This window comes from Choristoneura fumiferana, chromosome 21, assembly GCF_025370935.1.
Source record: "Choristoneura fumiferana chromosome 21, NRCan_CFum_1, whole genome shotgun sequence".
In the NCBI taxonomy this organism is placed as follows: domain Eukaryota; kingdom Metazoa; phylum Arthropoda; class Insecta; order Lepidoptera; family Tortricidae; genus Choristoneura; species Choristoneura fumiferana.
Window position 1 is genome coordinate 17,447,305 of NC_133492.1, and position 23,084 is coordinate 17,470,388.

At 40.8% G+C, this 23,084-nt stretch overlaps 1 protein-coding gene across 1 annotated transcript; it reads left to right on the forward strand.

Annotated features, from left to right (window-relative positions):
- Positions 1–162: 162 nt before the first annotated feature.
- LOC141439788 (cAMP-regulated phosphoprotein 21-like) lies at positions 163–20,409 on the forward strand. The gene is made up of 16 exons (XM_074104166.1): positions 163–567; positions 2,055–2,130; positions 4,364–4,516; positions 5,408–5,538; positions 6,591–6,685; positions 7,580–7,640; positions 8,040–8,098; positions 8,781–8,913; positions 10,292–10,422; positions 11,793–11,892; positions 13,173–13,302; positions 16,466–16,564; positions 17,572–17,704; positions 18,465–18,563; positions 19,179–19,276; positions 20,213–20,409. The coding sequence occupies exons 2-16, from the start codon at positions 2,065–2,067 to the stop codon at positions 20,324–20,326; spliced, it is 1,602 nt and encodes a 533-aa protein (XP_073960267.1). The 5' UTR covers positions 163–567; positions 2,055–2,064; the 3' UTR covers positions 20,327–20,409.
- Positions 20,410–23,084: the final 2,675 nt, after the last annotated feature.

The following is a 23,084-nucleotide window of genomic DNA, read 5'->3' on the forward strand; positions in this document are numbered from 1 at the left end:
AATGACTTCTTGTTGCCCTCGCCTCCGTCTACGAAAAATTCGTTCTCATATTCTGCGGGAACTCCAGTCATGCTTTGTACTCGTATCTGTTTCTACTGACGAAGTATTGAGTCTTAGAGATGACACTACTCTGATGTATATTTTTCTTTGTTGCAGATTAATGGCGTGTAAAATTGTGAAGAAGCACCGCATAAAGGCACCCACAATTCCGAAGTTGTAATAGAGAACAATAAAAAAAAAATGCACTCCGTCAAACACCGTCCACGGCGCTTCACCATAAACAACTTAAAAATTAAAAAGAAAAACAACGAGCTTACCAACATTAAACCGAACGTGTGTTCCAAATTTAAATAGAAACCGTTAACGGACTCGCATTCTAGAGTTTTCGATTTTTATTTAGTTATTTCGAAAAAGGAAGCTTTAAATAAAATTCTAACTTAAATCCTTTTTGAATAGATGCCTTCGTAGTTGTAGTCCTGTGATTGGTCCAATTTCTTGTATGTATTGTATAAGTAATACACGTAGTTTGTGAGTGTGAGCTGATTTTCGTTTGGAGACCGAATAAAGGTAAGTGTTTTGTATTTTAATGGTATTAGTTTTTTTCGCCTTTTAATTCATCAAAGTCAAAAATCGGCTGTCATCTCAGTCAACCTGCACGTCGGTTTATGTGAGAGATTATTTGGCGCTTGTGCCGTGAGGTACAATACAATACAATACAAATATTATTTTCATCACACTTGCTCGTAAACGGTGTCATAACATGCAGGCTACCTTGGTTGCAACCCCCCAAATAAAACCCTCGACCTTAATTTGCTTGTCATGAAGCCCGTGGTCGGTCACATGAGTCATTGCGCGTACAAATTTTCTTGTCATGAAGCCCAAGGTCGGTCAATGAGTCCGTGCCCGTACTGATGGTGCTGCGCGCGCTGCTACAGGACCACATGCACACGCGGCTCAGGCACATGCTGAGGTAGGGGAGGGCGACGCTGCCAAGAGCGCAGCCTATGATATCGCCAATATTTGGAACAATTATATTTTTTCTTTTAGAAATATAAAATTTTACTCGCAAATGTGATGAAAAACATTGTATGTCGCACGGGCGGTACTAGAATTACGAACATCGACTCATTAAAACCCTCAGTCTTCGACTTCGGGCTTCTAATAGACTCTCGTTCGTAATTCCTTATTTACCGCCCTTAAGACACAATGTACTATTATTGCACACCATAAAGCAGTACAAAAAACTTATGATATAAACACTGAGGTACGTTTGTCAACTTTGAAATTTGTGTCACGTCTGTGATTGGTTGAATAACTTAATGAGCCAATCGCAAGCAAGACTGTAACGTCAAACGAACCTCACGATACTAACGCCATCTAGTGGTATTTCGCCTGTCAAGAAACCCTTCCGTAGACTATTAATCAATAGAGTATTGATTCGTTGCTATGATTCTTATAACTTATCACTCTGGGGATATTTGCTGAGAATGTAAACAGACTTTCTGCGTTGTTTACTCTTTAGATTTACTGAATTAGACTTGCACTTTAACGACATTTTTTTTCATTTTTGGTTTTTGGAGTCTTTTTATACTTTTTATTATAACTTCAAATTTGTTACTTTTACGGTCACCCGTGAAACGAACGAAATACAACGAAAATACAAACTGAAACATAATGCACAGAAAAAACTTCGAAAAAGAGACCAGCGCTGGGAATCGAACCCAGGTCCTCAGCATTCCGTGCCGTGCTGCGTGCCATACCCCTACACCACCACAGGACAACTTACTTGGACTGGTCTGATAGGTTTTGATCCGAACTAACTCACGTTTTTTTATTCGCGGATAAATTAATCTACACACACGTATCATCATAAATAATTAAGTCCAATAAAAATAATAATTTGTTCATTCTTATTCGTTAATCGAATAAATTTTGCACATCTCTCTTATTTATATTCACTATAGCTTCCGCCCGCGGATCCGCGCACACCGCAGAATCTCTAAAGCTATCTTCTTGGTAGTGGAAATGTAATGTACCTATGTTTTTTTTTTCAGGAAATAAAAAATGGAGAATCCTGAACCGGAAAGGAGTTCCGCCCCGGAGGAGGGCGGCTCTCTAAACAGAAATAGAGTAAGTTTATGCTTTTTCCGGGTCAATCAACTTTTATGTGCTTCTGTATCGTAACTCAGAAGACATCAGTGATACATCATCCCAGCCTATATACGTTCCACTGCTGGGCACAGGCCTCCTCTCGGAATGAGAGGGCTTGGGCCGTAGTTCCCACGCGGCCCAGTGCGGATTGGGAACTTCACACACACCATTGAATGAGGGCTATCTTTTTTTTTCTCACCAGATGGCGCACTGTTGCGTGAGGTTTTTAAGTCTGTTATTACGGGCGTGAAAACAAAGTTTAGATTAAAATCATATTTAATACACCTTAAAACAGTACCATAAAAATATCGAGCATGCCATAGTGTTGCATAGTCCCCGTTTTGTTCGGAAAAAAGGGAGGACAAAGGTTTCCGAAAGACAAAACTGTCTCAAAACACAGACATTCATTGCCCCGAAAAGCATATTTGCCATAATTAATTTCAGATATTGCAAAATATTCACAAAATTATTCTAATTATAAATAAACCCGCGTAGCTCACCCAAAAACTATGAGATTTGACATTTCGGAGACCTCACGCTACACTAACGCCTCTAGCGGCGAATTCATACGCGATAGCCCTCATTGCTTCGCAGGTTCCTCACGATGTTTTCCTTCACCGTAAAGCTCGTGGTAAATTTCAAATGTATTTTCGCACATGAATTCCGAAAAACTCAAAGGTGCGAGCCGGGATTTGAACCCACGATCCTCTGCTTGAGAGGCCATAGGTCAAACCACTCGGCCACCACGGCTGAAAAATGTTTGCAACGTATACTTATTGGAGATGAACCACAAAGAAATTTCCTTATAAAAAAAATACAAACATTGGAACATAGAACCTCCTCCTTTTTTGAAGTCGGTTGAAAACTGACACAACTCCCAACTTTTAGTTGATCTGTGCCCCACAAAATCATACTTTTAGTAAGTAACTCAGGGGACTTTATCATGGCAAGAAACAATACTCAAAAGTTGATTGACCCTTCTTAGAAAAAGATCCTGATCTCGCAACCTTATGATAGCTACGCCTATACAACAAATATGTGTTCATGCAGCTCCTCCACCTTCACTGTAAGAACACACACATCACACAAACCCAACTATCACCACCACATTACACTGACACGTTTCGAACTCAGCCAGAGTTCATCCAACACACACACACAACAACATCCTGTACCGGATAATAGACATGTTTCGTTTTTCTTTTTGAGGTACGGAACCCTAAAACAGAAATCGCACGGTGTCAGTGACTAGGGCATGTAGCTCCTTTTCAAATCTCTCGCGTTAGATGTTAGAGGTGTACGGTTGTGTTACTTTGAAGATGAACTCTGGTTGAGTTAGAAACGCGTCAGTGTAATGTGGTGATGGTAATAATTGGGTTTGTTGATTTGTGTATGTTTTTAAAAAAGCCGTGGTTGGTGGCCTAGTGGTTTGACCTATCGCCTCTCAAACAGAGGGTCGTGGGTTCAAACCCCGGCTCGCACCTCGTGAGTTTTTCCAAATTCATGTGCGGAATTACATTTGAAATTTACCACGAGCTTTGCGGTGAAGGAAAACATCGTGAGGAAACCTGCACAAACCTGCGAAGCAATTCAATGGTGCGTGTGAAGTTCCCAATCCGCACTGGGCCCGCGTGGGAACTATAGCCCAAGCCCTCTTGTTCTGAGAGGAGGCCTGTGCCCAGCAGTGGGACGTATATAGGCTGGGATGATGGTGTATGTTTTTACAGCGTGGAGGCGGAGGTGCTGCAAGAAAAAAATTGTTGCATAGCTAAGTTGCTAATGTAAGGTCTCAGGACTCTCAGGTGAACGAATGAATTGTTTAATAGTACATTACTGCAGAGGCCATGAACGAGTCCAGCAATGCCTGTTCTGGCCGAGGTTTGTATAGTGCTTTTCTCAGACAATGTGAGGAAATATTTCATCCATCCATGCATCCAGTCATCCATCCATGCATCGCATCGCATAGCAATATCGCAAATGCTTACAGAGTAGTGGTGGTTGGCTGTTTGTCAGTTTAATGTTAGTAAGCAAATTTAAAAAGTTAGAGCAGCGGACAATAATGGATTTTCATACATACTTAATGGCCTAGGCCCAAGAAGTTATGTAGGGAGCCATAAATGAGAAACTTCATGTCTCCATTTCGTGACATTAACGCATACATTTCCGAGCATGTTTGAGAAAAGTTAATTTGTTTTTTTTTTGTTTTTTGCAGAGTTTCAAATCAAAGCAGCTAGTCCGCAGTCAGGCCATACGCGAGTCGCAGTCGCCCCCCCGCGCCGCGTCCCCCGCCGACGCCGGAGCGGCCGGCGCCGGCGCACCCGCGGAGGAAGAGAGAGAGGAGAAGCGGCGGCCGGTGGAGATACAGGTCAGTTGGGATTGGTGTAATGGTGGGGATAAAAAAATAAAAACCCGACGGCCTTAAAAACTAAAAAGAAGAAACAAATTGAGTGCAAAGTATAATGCATTTTTAATTCATTTGAATAAGGTCAATTAAGGATAATGGCGTCCGCGGGCCGGGAGACGAGCTGTCGGTAGGCCTCCAACAAGATGGAGCGACGACCTGGTTAAGATCGCGGGATCGCGGTGGATGCGAAAGCACAAGACCGGTCTGAGTGGAGAGCCTTGGGGGACGCCTATGTCCAGCAGTGGACGTCTTTCGGCTGACATGAATGAAGGGTCAATTAACTTTTTAGTGTAACTTGTTGCCATGGTAACGTCTCCTGAGTTACTTATTAAAAATATAATTTAAAGTAAGGTGTTGTGACAGCCATCCAATCTCAGGCTCATGTCCTAAGCATTGTAAATATTGTAAGAGTATTAATTGCAAATATTTTTTTAGCAAAGTGTATCACTGATGTCCCCTGAGTTACGAGACATAATAACATACACTAAACATTTCATTGACCTATTAGTATTTTTATAACATAGTACCCGGGCGACCGAGCTTTGCTCGGGCTAAAACTCGATAATAAAGCGTTTTCCTAGAGGTAAAACGAAGCTAGATCGATTTGTCATCCCCGATAACCCCTACATACCAAATTTCATTGAAATCGTTGGAACCGTTTCTAATACTGATTATATATATACAAGAATTGGTCGTTTAAAGGTATTAGATCTATGTATGTATATTATATAACTGCCTGCGGCCAAAATCAAATTTTTGTTTTATGAACATGTGAGAGAATATGATGTCAAATTACAATAAGACATAAAGGACACTGGGCGGTAAATATTTGTAATGTTTGTTTGTTAACAGATAACAGGCGGTTCATGGGAGGGCCCGGAGCAGCGCGCGCGCCGCCGCTGGCCGCCGCAGCGCGACCTGCTGTCCAACGCGCCGCGCGTCGCGTGCGTCGCGGGCTGCAGACACAGCGAGCAGCACTGCAGGTACTAGTGTGTTATAGACAGGCGGCGGGTCGCGGGAAGCCCGGACTAGCGACCACTGCAAGACATCACCACCATAATCACTACCCCAGCCTACATCGGTCAATCAATTTTTTGGTGTAGCTTGTTGCCATGGTAACGTCTCCTGAGTCACTTAAAAATACTATTTCTACGGGATACAAATTCCACTGAAAATTAGGGGTTGTGACTGTTTTAAGGAAATTCTTTCATGGTCTCCTAAGCATACTAGTAGTATACATTGCAAAAAAAAATCTAACAAAGTGTATCACTGATGTCTCCTGGGTTACGGGACAGAATAACATACACTTAAAAGTTGATTGACTGACTTATGGCCGATTTAAAGGGAAAGAACGAAAGAAAATACATTTATTTAACGTCGTAAACATCACAATCTCAGAACAATAGAAACAAACATAAGACATACATGACGCTATATAGGGGACTCAACATAATGCCATGGCAAGCCGTGGCACTGATTTTAAAGGATCTTATTTAAAACAATCGAGTGATAGCACTCGCCAACAACTCATGAAAAGCAATCAAAATATGAAAAGGAAAAATTACTGTCATTGAGTACAAATGGCAAATTGACAGTTCGAAATTATAACGCCCAAGCGGAAAAATGCCAATTTTAAGTATCAACAATATCGTCAAAAATGGAATCGCGTGTTTCATGATAAAATGGGCGTTGGATGAAGTTTTTAAAGGTGGCTGATTTTTTTTATCGGTAGGAATAAGATTACTCGTCAATGGAAAAAAATATCGGTAAATAAAATAGTTTTTATTCCCGCCAAAATGAACTAGTACGCCTGAATACGGTTCTTATCTTGGTCCTCACGAACGAACGAAAAAAAAACCCGACGTCAATGTCAAATTGTTTACATTCGACATAACCTCTTCCGCGTGTTCGAAGTTTTCCTATGTTTTAGTAATTCGAGTAATAGAAAATTGTACCTTTAAGCTGGTATTAATTTCCGATTTTTGAACGCATCATAGACAGTTTATGATATGATTACAATTTTTGGTCCTTCCAGGGGCCCGCGACGGAGGCAGACGTGCCCCACCAAGCAGGACTCCGGCATATCGTGCCCCGACGACTGCGCGGATTGTTCAGACTTCGAACACACAGGTAACATCCACATCTATAAGTGAGTATGTTCATTTGTTACGTCTCCCAAAGCAGTCTGTAGTTTCCGCGAACCCGCGATATACGCAGGGGAAATCCCGGCCAATGTAATATAATAATTGCGAATGTAACTGCCTGTTTATCTGTTTGTCTGTCTTTACCTCTTCATGCTTGAACCGTTGAATGAGGGTTTTCGACAGGCGAAATATCGCTAGATGGCGTTAGTATCGTGAGTTCCGTTTGACATTTGCGTCATGTTTGTGATTGGTTAAATAACTAAATGAGCCAATCGCAAGCAAGACTGAAACGTCAAACGGACGTCTGTCAGAAAACCATCATTGATTTAGATGGAATTTGGCATGGCCTGGCCTGGATGGCATGGGGGACGACCAGCAGTGGTCGTTCTACGGCTGATATGATGATGATGATAAAGTTTGAGAGTTCAAAGAGGTCATAGTTTCCGCAGGACGACGATAAATGATTGGCCTCATCTGAACTTAACATCAGGTGACATAAGGATCAATCACATCAGTTATATGTAAAAAAAAGAATTCTTTGCAGACCCTTTTAGCTTTCGGAATTGATATGGAACTTACGTAATTTTTAATCCGCGGCGTAAAAAGAGGAGTGCGTTTGTTTGGGGCATTTTGGCTCCCAAATAGATGAACTAATTTTGGCACGGTTTTTTTAATCAAAAGCTAGTTTAATCTAGATCGTTCTTAACAAAGTTTCATTTGAGTCGTTGCAGCTGTTTTTGATGTTTGGATTTTGGCATAACAATGCCTTCGGTTTTCAACTTTTCTTACTTGCTTAAGTTATTCCAATTTAGTACGTTAGCTTGTATATCATTATGGTCTACTTTACGTATTGCAAGAATATTGTGTCGCTTGCTTGCAGGCGGTTCCAGCAATGACGTCAGAAAAGCTTGCAGTCTCGATTCCGACGAAGCATATTGTAGGTAGGTATTTAAATATTCATCGACGTTTTTAAATTCACCCGAGCCGCAAGCGAGGGTTGATAGTTAAGTCGAGAGTAAAATTAGTTTAGGAATAACTTATACACTCGCATTTTAACTTCGGTTGCGAGGAAATTAAACAGCGACAATGGAAACAAATGTATATTTACTACATATATCACTTTTATTTTTCATGTACCTATTTCTAATTCTACTAATAGTACCTGTATATAATTAGCTGAATTTTGTTAATTTATCATTTAAAACAAATATCATTATAAAACTAAAACATTAACAAGTAAGTGTATGGAAACATTGAAATTCAGGATTAATTTGAATTTTATTATGCAAAAAAATGTAATAGCAAACACATTATCACAATATTTTTTTTTCTACTTACAGGTGTCCAGATCGAAGGGATATTAAACCAAAGAATAATTCGTTAAATAGAGCAGAATCAGGTATTTTTATTGTACCTAGCTATTTTTCATTATAATGGGTCCAGCCGGTTTTTTATTTATTAAACTTTTAATGACAATATTGGGAGTTTTTCAACTTTTCTTTGAAAAATGATATAATTTATTTTTATTTATTATTATTAGGGTCAATCCACTTTTTAATGTAGCTTGTTTCCATGGTACCGTCTTCTGAGTTACTTATTAAAAGTATGATTTAATGGGGTACAAATCCACTAAAAGTTATTGGAGTTGTGACAGTTTTAAGGCAATGCCTTTATGGCTCATCTCCTTAGCATGCTGTATGCATGCGAACATTTTTCTAACAAAGTGTATCAGTGATGTCTTTTGAGTTACGGAAATAGCACTACAAACAATCAACTATATTTGCAGGTGGTAGGAGCTTGTGCAAGGTCCGCCCGAATTGCTACCACAATCTTGCTCGCTAATCCTGCCGTGAAGCAGCAGTTGTGTTTCGGCGTGGAGAGTAAGACAGCCGGTGAAATTACTGGCACGTGAGGCATCCCATCTTAGGCCTCTAGATTGGCAACGCGCCTGCCAATACCCCTGGTGTTGCAGATGTTTATGGGCGGTGGTGATCTCTTACCATCAGGAGATCCATTTGCTCGTTTTCCATCCAGTCAAATAAAAAAAAATAAAAAACTATTTAGCGTTATTCCCGTAACAGACGTAGACAAATTGGAGCCCTCGGGGCCAGAGCTGGTCAAGTTCATCAAGGAGACCTTGAACAAGAATGCAAGGGACAGGATGACACTACTCAAGATAGAAAAGGAGCTACATGCGCTGGTCACTGACACGGGGTGAGTTCTGTTTTAGGGTACCGTAATTAAAAAGAAAAAAACCGGCTAAGTGCGAGTCGGTCTCTTAGACTCTGGCCTATCCACTAAAAATCCACCGGTATTTCCTCTCGCCTGAAACCTGAAATGAATGAAATCGTTTATTGCATGACCAAAGGTATTTAAATAAGATATTCCTGTTTTTGTGTGTCTGTCCTTTCATGGTCTATCAGTTTCATGGTGTAGGTACAATATTTAAAAATATATGTAGGTATATGTATTACAAAACAATATTTATAAAGCAAAATTAAATAAAACAAATAAAATTAAAATACGTTAGAAACAGTCAAAAAATAAAGTTAATGTATGTATGTTTGCTTGCTCTGAAGCGATAGGGCCGCCTATTGCTTACCTCAGAAAGTAGGTATCTGTGTATATACCTGTGTTTTTCTGTACTGCTTGCTATGTGTTGGTGTGCAATAAATAGTTTATTGTTGTATTGTTTGTTAACCTTTTATTGCACAAAAGAAAAGAAACAAAACACAATTGACCAAACTTTAAGATACTTGTACTAAGGCGGACTTACCCTTTAAGGGATCTCTACCAGTCAACCTTTGAGTAGAAGAGTGAGTTTAAGAGTCAAAAATAGTGGAAGCCACTAAACACTCTTCTTAAATCAAACTCAACAAAAAAAAATACTCACTTGATTAGTTTGTAATATTCCAGATATTCTTTAAATGCGTAAAGACAGTAAGTTAAAAGCCATTTCTTCAATTCTTTTGAATACTTGTCTTATTTCGTCTGGAAGACTGTTAAACAGCTTAGCAGATTTTTTCCTAACCTAACCTAATCTAACGCATTCTAAGTAACCAATGCATGAGGTGTTCTAAAATATTTATCATTGTCATGCTCGTAAAGTTCGAGTTTACGCTGGATCTAGGCGACATAAAATTACTTATTATGCTCTTGTGCATAAATATAAAATCTTCGTCTAAGACCAAGGCAGTCAGGTGTCAACAGCCACAAAACAAAAAGTTTCTGTATATTTTTATTTTATATAAAACTAAAAAATCAATCAAAAAAAATAATCCAGATCAAAAATCATCAAAATCAATATAATTATTTAGCAATGCATGAGAAATAAGAGCTACCTAGCAAATGAACAATTGTTTATTTCATTTCCTCGAAATCGAAGTGAAAAGCAGAGTGTATAACTCGAGCATTAAACCCATTTTCCCCTCGACGTACCGGCTCAGGTCAGGTGGCTATATGAGCGTCTCGGGTAAAATGGCTCGTTTTATGCTCTTGTTGTACAATCTACTATTCAGTGTCAAGTGTCAGGACAAACAAGTTTAAGCGATACGGCTCTTGTTTTAAAGTGCATTTCTCCGTTGGCCGGCAGGCGGTGCATCGTGAAGTTCCCGGTGATGACGTCGTACGGGCGCATGCTGGTGCACCGCGCGGCCGCGCTGTTCCAGCTGACGCATCACCTCGACCAGGCCACCAAGAACTCGGTCACCGTCAGCAAGAGCGGTCAGTTCAGGACCCTGACCTGACTGTATACAGGATGTCTGCGACCACAGACGCGAACGAGGGGTGTTTAAGTTTGACTGCTATGTGTGTCTGTGGCACCGTAGCTCTTAAACGGGCGGACGGATTTGAATGCGGTTTTTTTATTTGAAATCACGTTTTCTAGCGATGGTTCTCAGACATGTTTCATCAAAATCGGTTCGGCCGTTTTTGAGATATTGAACTATGAGGGGACAAAGGTGGCTTTCCAACTTTTTGTTGGTTAGGTTATAGTTTAAATAATCATAATAATAAAAATTAGATATTTTTTATATATTATAATAAGAAAACGATGCTACCTGTAATTTTGGTTGTTAGTTTTTTTTTACATAAAACACCGTGATTGACCTCTATCTCACCTGATGTTAAGTGCAGATGATTCCAAAAGTGTATCTCACGGGTTCAGTAACAAAGTATTCACTCTAGCCTTGAAAAGCCCTAGATTGTGTTTGTCCCGGTAAAACAGACGACAAAAAGCGAATTCAATTTTTGGAATCAGTTACATTCCTCTTAACAAAGGTTATGAGCCAAGAAACGCATCATTTACCTATCCTCTCTCCGTAGACCTGTTTACACCAGAGCGGTGAGCGTGGATAGGTAAATAAATAAATAAATAAAATAAATAAATATCATGGACACTTGACACCAATTGACCTAGTCCCAAACTAAACAAAGCTTGTGCTATAGATACTAGACAACGGATAAACATACTTATACAGGGTGGAAAGCTGAGATGGTGCAGCAATACTGGGTTAAGACACTAACTTTACAGTTAAAATGTTCAGTTTTTAGTTGTCTACATACTGTTTAATTTTCTTTAAGCATAAAGGATTCATATTCGTAAAAAAACAACATGCGAAAGTTTCACTTTGCAAATTAGTACCCTAAACTACCCTACGAACTGCATGGAAAAAGTTTTCTTTGATTTGTGGGTGTTCTAGTACTCTAACCTTAGTTGGTCTCAAAGAGTGTTTTAATCCTTGATAGAAATGGGACCGATTGGCATTAAAAAAAAAGTCAAATCTGTCGATTTTCTCGCTGACTGTACATTTTATCAAAAATCTGTGAATGTCGATTGTCATCACTCAAAAAGTTAGTAAAGGTCTCCTAAGAGCATTTTCGCGTAGCAGCAAGGCATCTTGTAGCTGCCCTTGCTGCCCCATCTCAACTTTCCACCCTGTATAGATAAATACATACATAAATACATATTAAACATCCAAGACCCGAGAACAAACATTCCTATTATTCATACAAATATCGGAACATCAAGCCTCGTAGTCAGGTTCTGTAACATCCGGTCGTCAAATATAAAAAGTGTATATTTGTTGTCCCAGGGACTTGTGGTGGGAGGATCCCGTGCACCAGTTTCAAGCAGTGGTGCACGGTCAACTTCCCGCCGAGCCCCGTGCGGCATCAGGACAGCGTCAACGCCAAGTAAGTCCTGTCATCATCATCATCCAGAGGATACCAAAGCTGTAAACGTATTTCACTAAATAATAAATGGTTGGATCAACTGTTTCTTGTTATCTGTCCCGTTAGTAAGGGGACAAAAGTAGTACAAAAAAATATTTCAAAATTCAACAAGCCTGCGAAGCAATTCAGTGGAGTGTGTGATGTTCCCAATCCGCACTGGGCCCGCGTGGAAACTGGTCCAAGCCCTCTCATTATGAGAGGACGCCTGTGCCCAGCAGTGGAACGTATATAGGCTGGGATCACAGATAAAGATTACAATAGATTACGCAAATCCATCTACTTCGCGTGTCCGAACCCCGACCAAACCTCGGGGTTGGCCCCATACAAAGACTGACCGCTAACTGACTAATGACTAGTGACTGAATCGAGCCCCACGGCGCGGGCGGGCGGTGCATTTGAATCGATTTTGCGCGGACATCGGGGAATTCACATCGCTAATTCGCTCTTGAGACGTCACAGTAGATATAAAAAAGTGACACGGTTGGTTTTCATACAGATTGAGGTGTTTGCGTTATCTAGTGTAATCTATATCTGTGGCTGGGATGATACCTCTCCTCGCACAGCACCGCTCTGGTGGAAACAGCTGAGCGGAGCGAGGCGATGTAAATGAAGCATTCCTATTGGTTCATCAAAAACACATTCCTCGCAGCACATTCTCGCACATTTCTGGTTCAAACGCAGCCTAACAAAAGATTACTTCAAAAGTGATTGGTTTCATGAGATGAACGTTGAGATACTTTTTTTTTTATTCGACTGGATGGCAAACGAGCAAGTGGGTCTCCTGATGGTAAGAGATCACCGCCGCCCATAAACATCTGCATCTTCGACCGCGCGGCATTTTCAGCCGCGTAACCTGCTGCCCTCGACGTGTGACTCAGGTGTGATGCCGCAAAGGTACTTACGCACTTTGCATCACACAAGAGACACCGCCCTCTCTGCCAGCAATGTCAGCCCATCAGGCCTTTTAGATTACCTAAATATCGAAAATACAAACTGAAAACCAGAACCAGAAAAATAAGACCAGCGCTGGGAATCGAACCCAGGTCCTCGGCATTCCGTGCCGCGTGCTATACCGCTACACCACCGCTGGACAACGGTACAGACACGAATTTCTCCTATGCACCATGTCAGCCTGTTTGTTTCTTATTTAGTCACTTAAGCAGCGACACTAGCCAAGCTAAGCTAACTAAGCTAGCTAAGTTACCTAAATACTCAAGTTAGCGTTACAACCGTTGTTTCAGATCCATCCTCAAGCGTGACACCCATTCGCCTGATGATTCGGGTTCCAACTGCCGCGCCGTGGAGCGGAGCAAGTCGCTAGAACAGAGGGAGAAAGACTACGAGCGAGTGAGACGCAGGATATTCAGTGAGGTGAGTTTTAAAGGCGATAGAAAACATCGTAGGGAAACCGGCACTAACCTGCGAAGCAATTCGATGGTGTGTGTGAAGTTCCCAATCCGCACTGGGTCTGCGTGGGAACTGCGGCCCAAGCCCTCTCGTTTTGTGAGGAGGCCTGTGCCCAGCAGTGGGATGTATATTGGCTGGAACGATGGTGAAATTGATTACACATTAATATAGAGTTATCTATGGTTGAAATATACATATCGTCACTACTTTGAAAAAAGCTCGTATCTCAAAATTGATGCTTTTCTAATTGAACTTTACGAACATTATTTCAAAGGTCAATTTTGTTGACGTATTGATTTGAGATACAAGATTTTATCAAAGTAGTGACGATAATTTCATAGTTCTTTCTTTATCCTTTATAAGTTCATCTTTGTAAATAGATATCTCAATGGAAACAGTTATTTTTAATCTGTTTTAGAGTCAATCAACTTTTTAGTGTTTTTATTCTGTCCCGTGACTCAGGAGTAGACGTGTGCGCCGATGCTAAAATCTACGGCGGCGGGCGCCGGTCAAAAATCGGCGGCGGCGGCGTGTTTTCGGCGTGATTTCGGCGCGGAGATTTTAAATAGAACTGTTTAATTTGTAGACTAATTTTTTATAACAAGATTAGATAAAATGTACCGACAATGAAGCTTTAATTGACGCCTTGCAGCGGCTGTAATCGTCACGGACAAATATCATTTTGTCCACCCGTTTTGGACTTAAACGGGACCTTTTTCTTCTTCTCTTCTTTAAGATTCACCGTACCAGTAGAACTCGGAAGCTCTCGGAGTATACCCTATGTACCTATGTATGAGTAACCTTATGGCTAAACGACGCTCGCTTCGACTGCAGTCTCCCGATGATGCTGAATAGACAAATTTCGAAATCCTTGCGACACGATATTCGTACCTTTAATACTGCTCGTGTTAAAGATACGATTGAGTGGAATAAAGGCTCTAATGTGTTCGCAAGAGATATGTCTATTGGGAAAACAAATGACAAGTTGAAGAGAGATGATGGCAGTGTAGCGTGGACTAAAGCGGAAGTGTTGAGTGAAATCGAGGAGTTCTATGGACGGCTCTACGAGTCGGTCACTAAGCCTGTTTTCAGTGCGGCGACTCAAGACCAAGAGCCAAACTGACCCGACACCATACAGAAGATATCCCGGACATCAGTCTGTACGAGATAAGGATGGCCTGAAACAGCTTAAGAACAACAAGGCGCCGGGTGAGGACGGAATTACGTCAGAGCTTCGGAAGGCGGGTGGATCACCGGCTCTTAAAGTCCTTCAGAGGCTCTTTAATTCCGTCTTGCTCGAAGGCACAACGCCAGAAGCGTGGAACAAGAGCGTTATGCTGTTGTTCTTCCTTCATGAAGGCGATAACACCCTATTGAAGACCTACAGGCCCATCTCGCTGTTGAGCCATGTTTATAAGCTGCTTTCCAGGGTCATTTTATATCGTCTCGAATGCAGGGTCGATAGCTTCCAGCCAACCGAATAAGCCGGGTTCCGAAAAGGCTACCGTAGACCACATTCATACGCTGCGGCAGGTCATACAGAAGAACGAAGAGTATAACTTGCCGCTATGTCTAGCGTTTGTGGACTACGAGAAAGCCTTTGATTCGGTCGAAACGTGCGCGGTGTTAGAGTCTCTCCAACGATGCCGTATCGTATCGACTATCGATATATCGAAGTGTTGAAGTGTTTGTATAAAAATGCCACTATGTCGGTCCGAGTACAGGAACAGAGTTCAAAGGCCCCTGCCCTGATGCCTGATGCCCTTGAAAAGAGGCGTAAGACAGGGAGATGTCATATCTTCGACACTGTTTGCTGCCGGTTTGGAAGACGCCTTCAAGCTTCTGGAATGGAAAGGACTAGGCATCAATATCAACGGCGAATATAACATCACTCACCTTCGGTTTTCCGACGATATCGTGGTGGTTATGGCAAAGTCGATGGAAGAACTCAGCACGATGCTCCAAGGCCTCAATCGAGTCTCCCAACGGGTGGACCTCAAAATGAACAGGGACAAGACAAAGGTCATGTCGAATGTCCATGTGGTGCCTACCCCTATTTTGGTGGAGAATTTGGTTCTTGAAGTTGTTGACGCGTATGATACCTAGGACAAACCGTCCAATTAGGTAAGTCCAACTTCGAGAAGGAGGTCAATCGTCGAATCCAACCCGGATTGTCAGCGTTTGGGAAACTCCGCAACGTCTTTTCGTACAAAATTCCTCAGTGTCCTAAGACAAAAGTCTTTAACCAATGTGTGTTGCCTGCCAGTTGCCAGTGATGACATATGGATCCGAGACGTTGTGCTTCACTATATGCCTTATAAATAGGCTCAGAGTTGCTCAGCGAGCTATGGAAGCTATGCTTGGGGGTTTCTCTACGGGATCGAATCAGAAATGAGGAGATACATAGAAGGGTCACCGACATAGCCAAGCGAAATAGCTCGTTGAAGTGGCAATGGGCAGGCCATATAGCACGGAGAACAGATGGGGCCAAAAAGTTCTGGAGTGGAGACCGCGGATCGGCAAGCGCAGCAGGACGTCCACCAACGAGAAAGAGCGATGACTTGGTTAAAGCCGCGGGTTCACGGTGGATGCAAGTCGCTGCCAACCCAAGCAACTGGATGTCTACGGGGAAGGCCTATGTCCAACAGTGGACGATCTATGGCTGAGATGATGATGATGTAACCAATGACTAATAATGATTAATTGTAGTAAAATATAGAATGCTTCGAAAGTCAGAAATTCAGTATATAAAACATTTTGAACTCGCGCCGATTTTACGCCGATACGCTGATCGGCGGCGGCGGCTGCGAAAAAATGGCGGCGGCGGCGGCGGGTCGGCGCGGCGCACACGTCTACCCAGGAGACATCAGTGATACACTTTGTTAGAATAATGCTTACGATGTTATTAACATGCTTAGAATATGAGAATTGCCTTAAAATTTCACAAAACCTAACTTTTAATGGATTTTTACTCCGTAAAATCATACTTTTAATAAGTAACCCAGGAGACGTTACACGTTACGCTACACTAAAAGTTGTTTGACATGAAGAGTTATTATATTATGTTTATATTCTATCAAAACTTAGGTCAGTTTGTGTAAATAATTCTATCATTTTATGTTTACAGCAGGATAGCTGCTGTCAAGACGAGTCCCAATGGCCGTGGCTAAACGCTGGGCCGGTCAAGCTACTGACCCCCGATACTGGAAGGAATAAGTTGCTAAAAGTAAGCAGCTACACAGATATTTTTATATGTATATGAAGTGGAAAAGGTAAAAAGGACATAAGCTGAGAAAGGAGCACTCGTTGTGCCAACATTTCGATGGCCGTTTTAACTTTTTAAAAAGTTTGCGAGTCGACAATAATGGAATTTGTATGCGACATTATTGTCGAGGTAGCGAGCTAGCAATCTTTTTTGAACTTTTTAATTTTGCGCTGACCATTAACTATTCAATGTGTGTTTGAGCTTACATAGTACATGCACTTAATAATAGAAGTATGTACTATGACTAGGATAATGTACATAGCTTTGATTTACAATGAATAAAAACTAGTTTTTTAATATGCACTTCGCCTTCTGATATGTAAGAAAGAAAGAAAGAATGAAAAAATATTTACTAACGGTCCCAACAGTACCACCACCACCAAACACAAAAGACAATAATATAAAAAAGTATTAAAAATATATATTATACAATACAATGACTCTTTATTGCACACCAATACATAGCAAGCAGTACAGAAAACAGGTATATACTCGGTGACTTTCTGAGGTAAGCAAAAGGCGGCCTTATCGCTTCAGAGCGATCTTCCAGGCAACCATTACAATGGAATGGATGAAGAAGTAAGGAATAAATTTTAGCAGGTGGTTTTAGGTATTTTTTTATTACATTAGTATGTAATGAATGAAATGAAAATGAAAATGAAATTAAAATGAAAAGATTTATTCGGGACACACACATATAAATAATAGATACAGAATAAAAACATAATAATAATAAAGTGAAACAAAATGAAATGAGAATACAAAATAAAAAATAAATAAAAATAATTAAAAAAAAATACTTATTTTTATGTGCCCTAAATGGTCCCGCCTCAGCTTAAAAAGCGGACTCCTTTGGTGGAGCCAGCGCTGGTCTTCCGGCGAGACCATAATGAGAGATGAAGAGAATATAATGTCAACTTTTACGGACATGTTTGAGAAAACGATATATGTATTGGTTGGTGTTGCAGGTACAGTCACTGGAGAGCAGCGGTCCGTGCCAGCAGTCGTGGCGCAGCCGCGGCGCGGTCTCCAAGAGCCACAGCTTCGGCGGATACGGCACCGGCGCCGACCCGCCGCCGCAGCGGCTGCTCAGCCGGCAAGGTAACGCGGCCCAGCCGTGGGACTACATGGCTCTATCGACTTTTTAGTGTAGCTTGTTGCCATGCTAACGTCTCCTGAGTCACCTGTTAATAGTAGATTATTGTTGTGGCTTGGAAGTAGGCAATTGCTGGCTGAGTATGCGAATTAACTAATACGAAGCCAGTAATTGCTATTCCAGCCGAGACTAATATAAAGCTTTTCTCAAAAATGGTGAACGAACAAAACTAAATTAGAATGAAAAAAATATCAACAAAATATGTTATGACATTTAATTGTATTCTAATATTTTTTTTCATGCTTTCCCGCCTTTTTTTCATTAAAGAAAAACAGCAGGTGTATTTTTCCACCGAAAACATCACAAAGTGCAAGGTGTTTCAGATCCAATAAAAAAAGTCTGGAAGTTCCAACAAAATAACTGATAGCCGCTATTTCAGTTGGCTGTATACGACTTGTGCCAACATTTACATGGCCGTTTTCTTTTTTAAAAAGTTTAAGACTCGACAATAATAAATTATTGTCGAGCTAGCGCGCCTGCAATCTTTTTAACTTTTTAATTTCTCGCTGACCATAAAGCCTTCTGATATGTGAGTAATAATGTAGACTTTTACGGACATTTTTGAGAAAAACTCTTTATTTATTTTCGAAGAACCAACAGGTATAAATTACAGAATAAATTTATTTCATCATAATCAATCATAGGATCTGAGATGTAGTAACAATTTTTAAGCAGCCTCATACTAATTTGTCTGTCTGTTTGCAGGAGACCTGGCCTCGAGTAGCTGGCGGCTGTCGCCATCCAGTTCTGGCTACAAAACTCTGAGCTTGAGGAGCACGGATTCAATCACGCCCTCGCCTACCGGTAGTTAACTTACCCTTAATAAGGTAGAGGCGATTTAGCGACCACTTGTATTCAATTGGAAACTGAACCTTATTAATTTCATGATACGTCACAATTTCCATTGTAATTATTGAAAATACGACTAGCTTTAAAAATATTCTTTTCACTTGTCATGCTCGTAAAGTTTCTGTATATGCTGTATCTAGGCGACATAAAATTACTTTTTATGATCTAGTGCATAAAATAAAATCTTCGTCTAAGACCAAGGTAATCAGGTGTCAACAGCCACAAACAAAAAAGTTTCTACATATTTTTTTAATAATTTATGTAAAACTAAAAATGTATCAAAATAAACCAATAAAATTAAAAAAGGAATTAAATAATAATGCATAAAAAATAAAAGGTACATAGAAAGTGAATAATTATTTCCACTGTTGCTATTTAATTTCCTCGCAATCTAAGTGAAAAGCAGAGTGTAAAACTCGAGCATTAAACCCATTTTCCCCTCGACGTGTCTATCCACCCTCGCCGTACCGGCTCGGGTGGCTATATGAACGTCTTGGGTAAAATGGCTCGTTTTATGCTCTTGTTGTACAATCGACTATTGAAGATCGTTCTACTATATTTTTTTGGCAGGCGGCGCGAGCCCCGAGCCCGCGCCGGAGGGGGCAGTCGTGTGGGCGGTCACAGACCTGTCGTCGGTGCCGCCGGGAGCGCTGGTCATCCATCCACAGGTAGCATCCACATACCATCGGAAATATCTCGATCGATCAACTTTTCCTTGTAGCTCGTTGCCATAGTTACATCTCCTGGAAAACTCTTTAAAACCACGATTATCTGCAACAACAAAACGTGCGTAATCTGATACGATTCTATTTCTAGGGCCGGTAGCACGTGTCGGATATTCTTGCACGCTCCGATGTGGCAGATATTAATGCAGACTATGACACATATGAGACTTAAGGGGCTCCTAGACGGGCCATATTTTCACTGCAATTTGTGGCCGGCAACTATTGGTGTCCCTCTCTTATTCACATGCTATGTATTGCAGTGAAAATATGGCCCGTCTCTGCGGAGATGCTCGTCTTTGCGGAGCTCCTATTCTGCGCACCAAGGTGGCAATGTGAATTAATCACATTGAGATCCTATTTGTTTGTGATGTAAATGAACCACTAGTTAGTGTATAGGAAAGAGGTTTAATTTTGATTTTCAAACTTAATTCCTTAGAACAAATCTTTCCATGTCTTCTAGTTCAGAGTTACCCATACTGACCCTTTAAATTGGTCAATCGGTAGTTAATCTTTAGACCACACGTTGGCCGTTAAATTCAAATTCAAATCCAAATTCAAATCATTTATTCAGTAAATAGGCCGCAATGGGCACTTTAACACGTCATTTTTTAAACTACCAGCGCTTTCGGAAAGACCATCATTGCCAAGAAGAATGCGCCGCAAGAAACTTGGCAGAAAGTCATTTTTTCGACAATTAAATAAAAAAAATATAATTATATAATAATAATAATACAGGGATGTATGGGGTCCCTTAGTTACAAAACTAAACTATTAAACTAACTTTTATTTACGTTCAGTGGAAGTGTAGACGGCTTCCACCGTCATAAATTAAAAAATAATAATAATAAGTTAGTTTTACATTGCGCCCTTTGCTCGCAGACCGGTCGTCCGCTGACGAACGCAGACGGCAGTGTATATCACTTCGATCCCGCCAACCCGCCTGTCATTTACGACGCGAGCGCCTACTTACAAGATCAGAAGGTAAGTCGATAGCTAATTTTGATAAAAGTGCCATCTCTGCGAACGTATCGGAACTAAATGGAAACTCGTATATCATTATAGAGCTACGTCAGCTGCGTTCGGCTGCCGTCGCGATCGATCGGCTCCGTTCGGCCTCTGTCGCGTACCGTCGGATCCATTCCATTGTGCATTTCAGCTACTTACCGTTACTTAGCGCTACTTACCGCTTCCGTGGCGTGGCGTGCTCGAGGAGCCGGCGGCAGCAGATTCCGCCCGGTCCACTCGGTGTGAATCGTACCTACAAATGTCAAACGGACCTCACGACACTAACGCCATCTAGCGATATTTTATAAGCTTTTATTTAGTTTCACCTGTCCCGTTGTCTGTCTGTCTGTAATCAAATCTTGCAAGTTAAATTTAACCAACTTCCAGTAGTCAGACTGACTTGAAATTTGGAATACTTATGTAAATGGCGTGACAATACGATAATCTAGTTGTAAAATCCTGGTAGTCCAGCCAGGATCGTCTCCGCAGGACGGAACTCTTCAACGGCTAATAGCATCGACTTGAAATTTGGTATGCAAATGTAGTTTGGGTGACAATGCAAGTACAGTCAACAAAAAGTACAGTCAGCAAAAAAAGCTTGTATTAAAAATGTTTTTTTTATGGTTAGGTTATGGTTTTTTTATGGTTTTTTATCTATTAGAAAGCTCTCAGTGGGAAGGTATACTTTCTTAAATAGGTAAAAATCTTGAAGTTTATATGTTTTTTTCCTTCTTCTTCATACATAACCAGCATTGGTAAGAAAGGAATCAAGTATCAGTGGAGAGGACAGTCGTTAGTCAGTGTAAATAAATAAAAAAAAAAACAAATCCGTGCAAACAGTCCTTTAATCAAGTCACAAACAAACCATTATAATTTAATATTCCTATTTATCTCATTAGTAAAATTACTTATTGTTCTTAGGAGGATGTATCCGGAACATAAGACAAATAATCACACACACACACACACACACACACACACACACACACACACACACACACACACACCCACCCACAGCGATCACGGACCCCCACATGCATATACTCAGGCGCATGCACAAATACGCAACACACCACCCACTACATTTTTTACTTATATGGTGTTCCATTTGTTGAGGTACTTACTTAATGGGTCATCATCATCATCATCATCATCATCCCAGCCTATATACGTCCCACTGCTGAGCACAGGCCTCCTCTCAGAACAAGAGGGCTTGGGCCATAGTTCCCACGCGGGCCCAGTGCGGATTGGGAACTTCACACGCACCATTGAATTGCTTCGCAGGTTTGTGCAGGTTTCCTCACGATGTTTTCCTTCACCGCAAAGCTCGTGGTAAATTTCAAATGTAATTCCGCACATGAATTTCGAAAAACTCAGAGGTGCGAGCCGGGGTTTGAACCCACGACCCTCTGTTTGAGAGGCGATAGGTCAAACCACTAGGCCACCACGGCTTATGGCTTACTTAATGGGTATTTATGTTTAATTTTATATTTACTTACACAGCGTACATAATTCTTCGGGTAGCGACCGTCCCTCTTCTAGGGACCAATCTGAAAACCAGCGCTGGGCATGCCTAGCATACGCTGAGATTGGGACCCGTTGCCTAACCTAGCAGTAAATTTTTAAAATGTAGGTAACATTCTTAGTGTTTTTAGTTTTTAATTATTCGTTTTTTTATATTAGTTTTACTTTTTATTCAAAAATTTTATTGTATGTTTTTTTTGTGAGTTGTACTGAGCTAGGTTTTTTTGGCAATAAAGATTATTTTACTTGTACAAAATATTATATAATTTCATGTTACTCACCTTCAATTCACGGCATATAATGAACGTTAGATGTACATAACAACCATGTACATATATTATGTCATATAAAATGGATCCTTAATATCAATTCACATAATTTGCCGGATATTTTGTGATAGCCGTGGTCGCCTAGTGGTTTGTGAATGACCTCTCAAGCAGAGGATCGTGGGTTCAAACCCCGTTTCGCACCTGTGAATTTTTCGAGATTCATGTGCGCAATTACATTTGAAATTTACCACGAGCTTTACGGTGAAGGAAAACATCGTGAGGATACCTGCACACAACGGCGAAGAAATTTAATGGTGTATGTGAAGTTCCCAATCCGCACTGGACCCGCGTAGGAACTACGGCCCAGCAGTGGGACGTGTATAGACGGGGACGATGATAATGAAAGTACATTCAGCTGTTATTCTTAGTGGTATTTTTTTATTTATAAAGTAGGCAAAGACTCACGAGGTTGTATTATTTATAATTTATAAATGAAAATGAACAATATATATGTTATTTATTTATGCTGGGTGAGCAATTACTTTGCTCACCCGCGACCTCAATTAGTAATTGCTTCATTTATTGATATGGTCCTCCGCAAAGCAACACCTGCCTCAATAAATTAGCTATATTGTAAGTAATTCATACCATTTTGAATAGTCTTTTGTTCTTGCAACATGGTTTACTATCAAGCTTAAACAAGTTTGTTTATAACGAGACACTTAATATGCCGATAGTGTAATCAGATACACTAATTAACGCGCTGTTATCAATAAAGGTCGTGTAAACGGGATTGGTCAATATTTGACAAAGTTGACTTGTGTTTACAAATGTACAGTCGAGGGAACTGTATGGCGTACCAGGAAGGGACCTTTTCATAATCAATTTCGCTATGATTTCTTTGCAGGCGCGGTCCGAAGGGGAGGGTCAAATTGAAAAATCTTCAAAAAAAT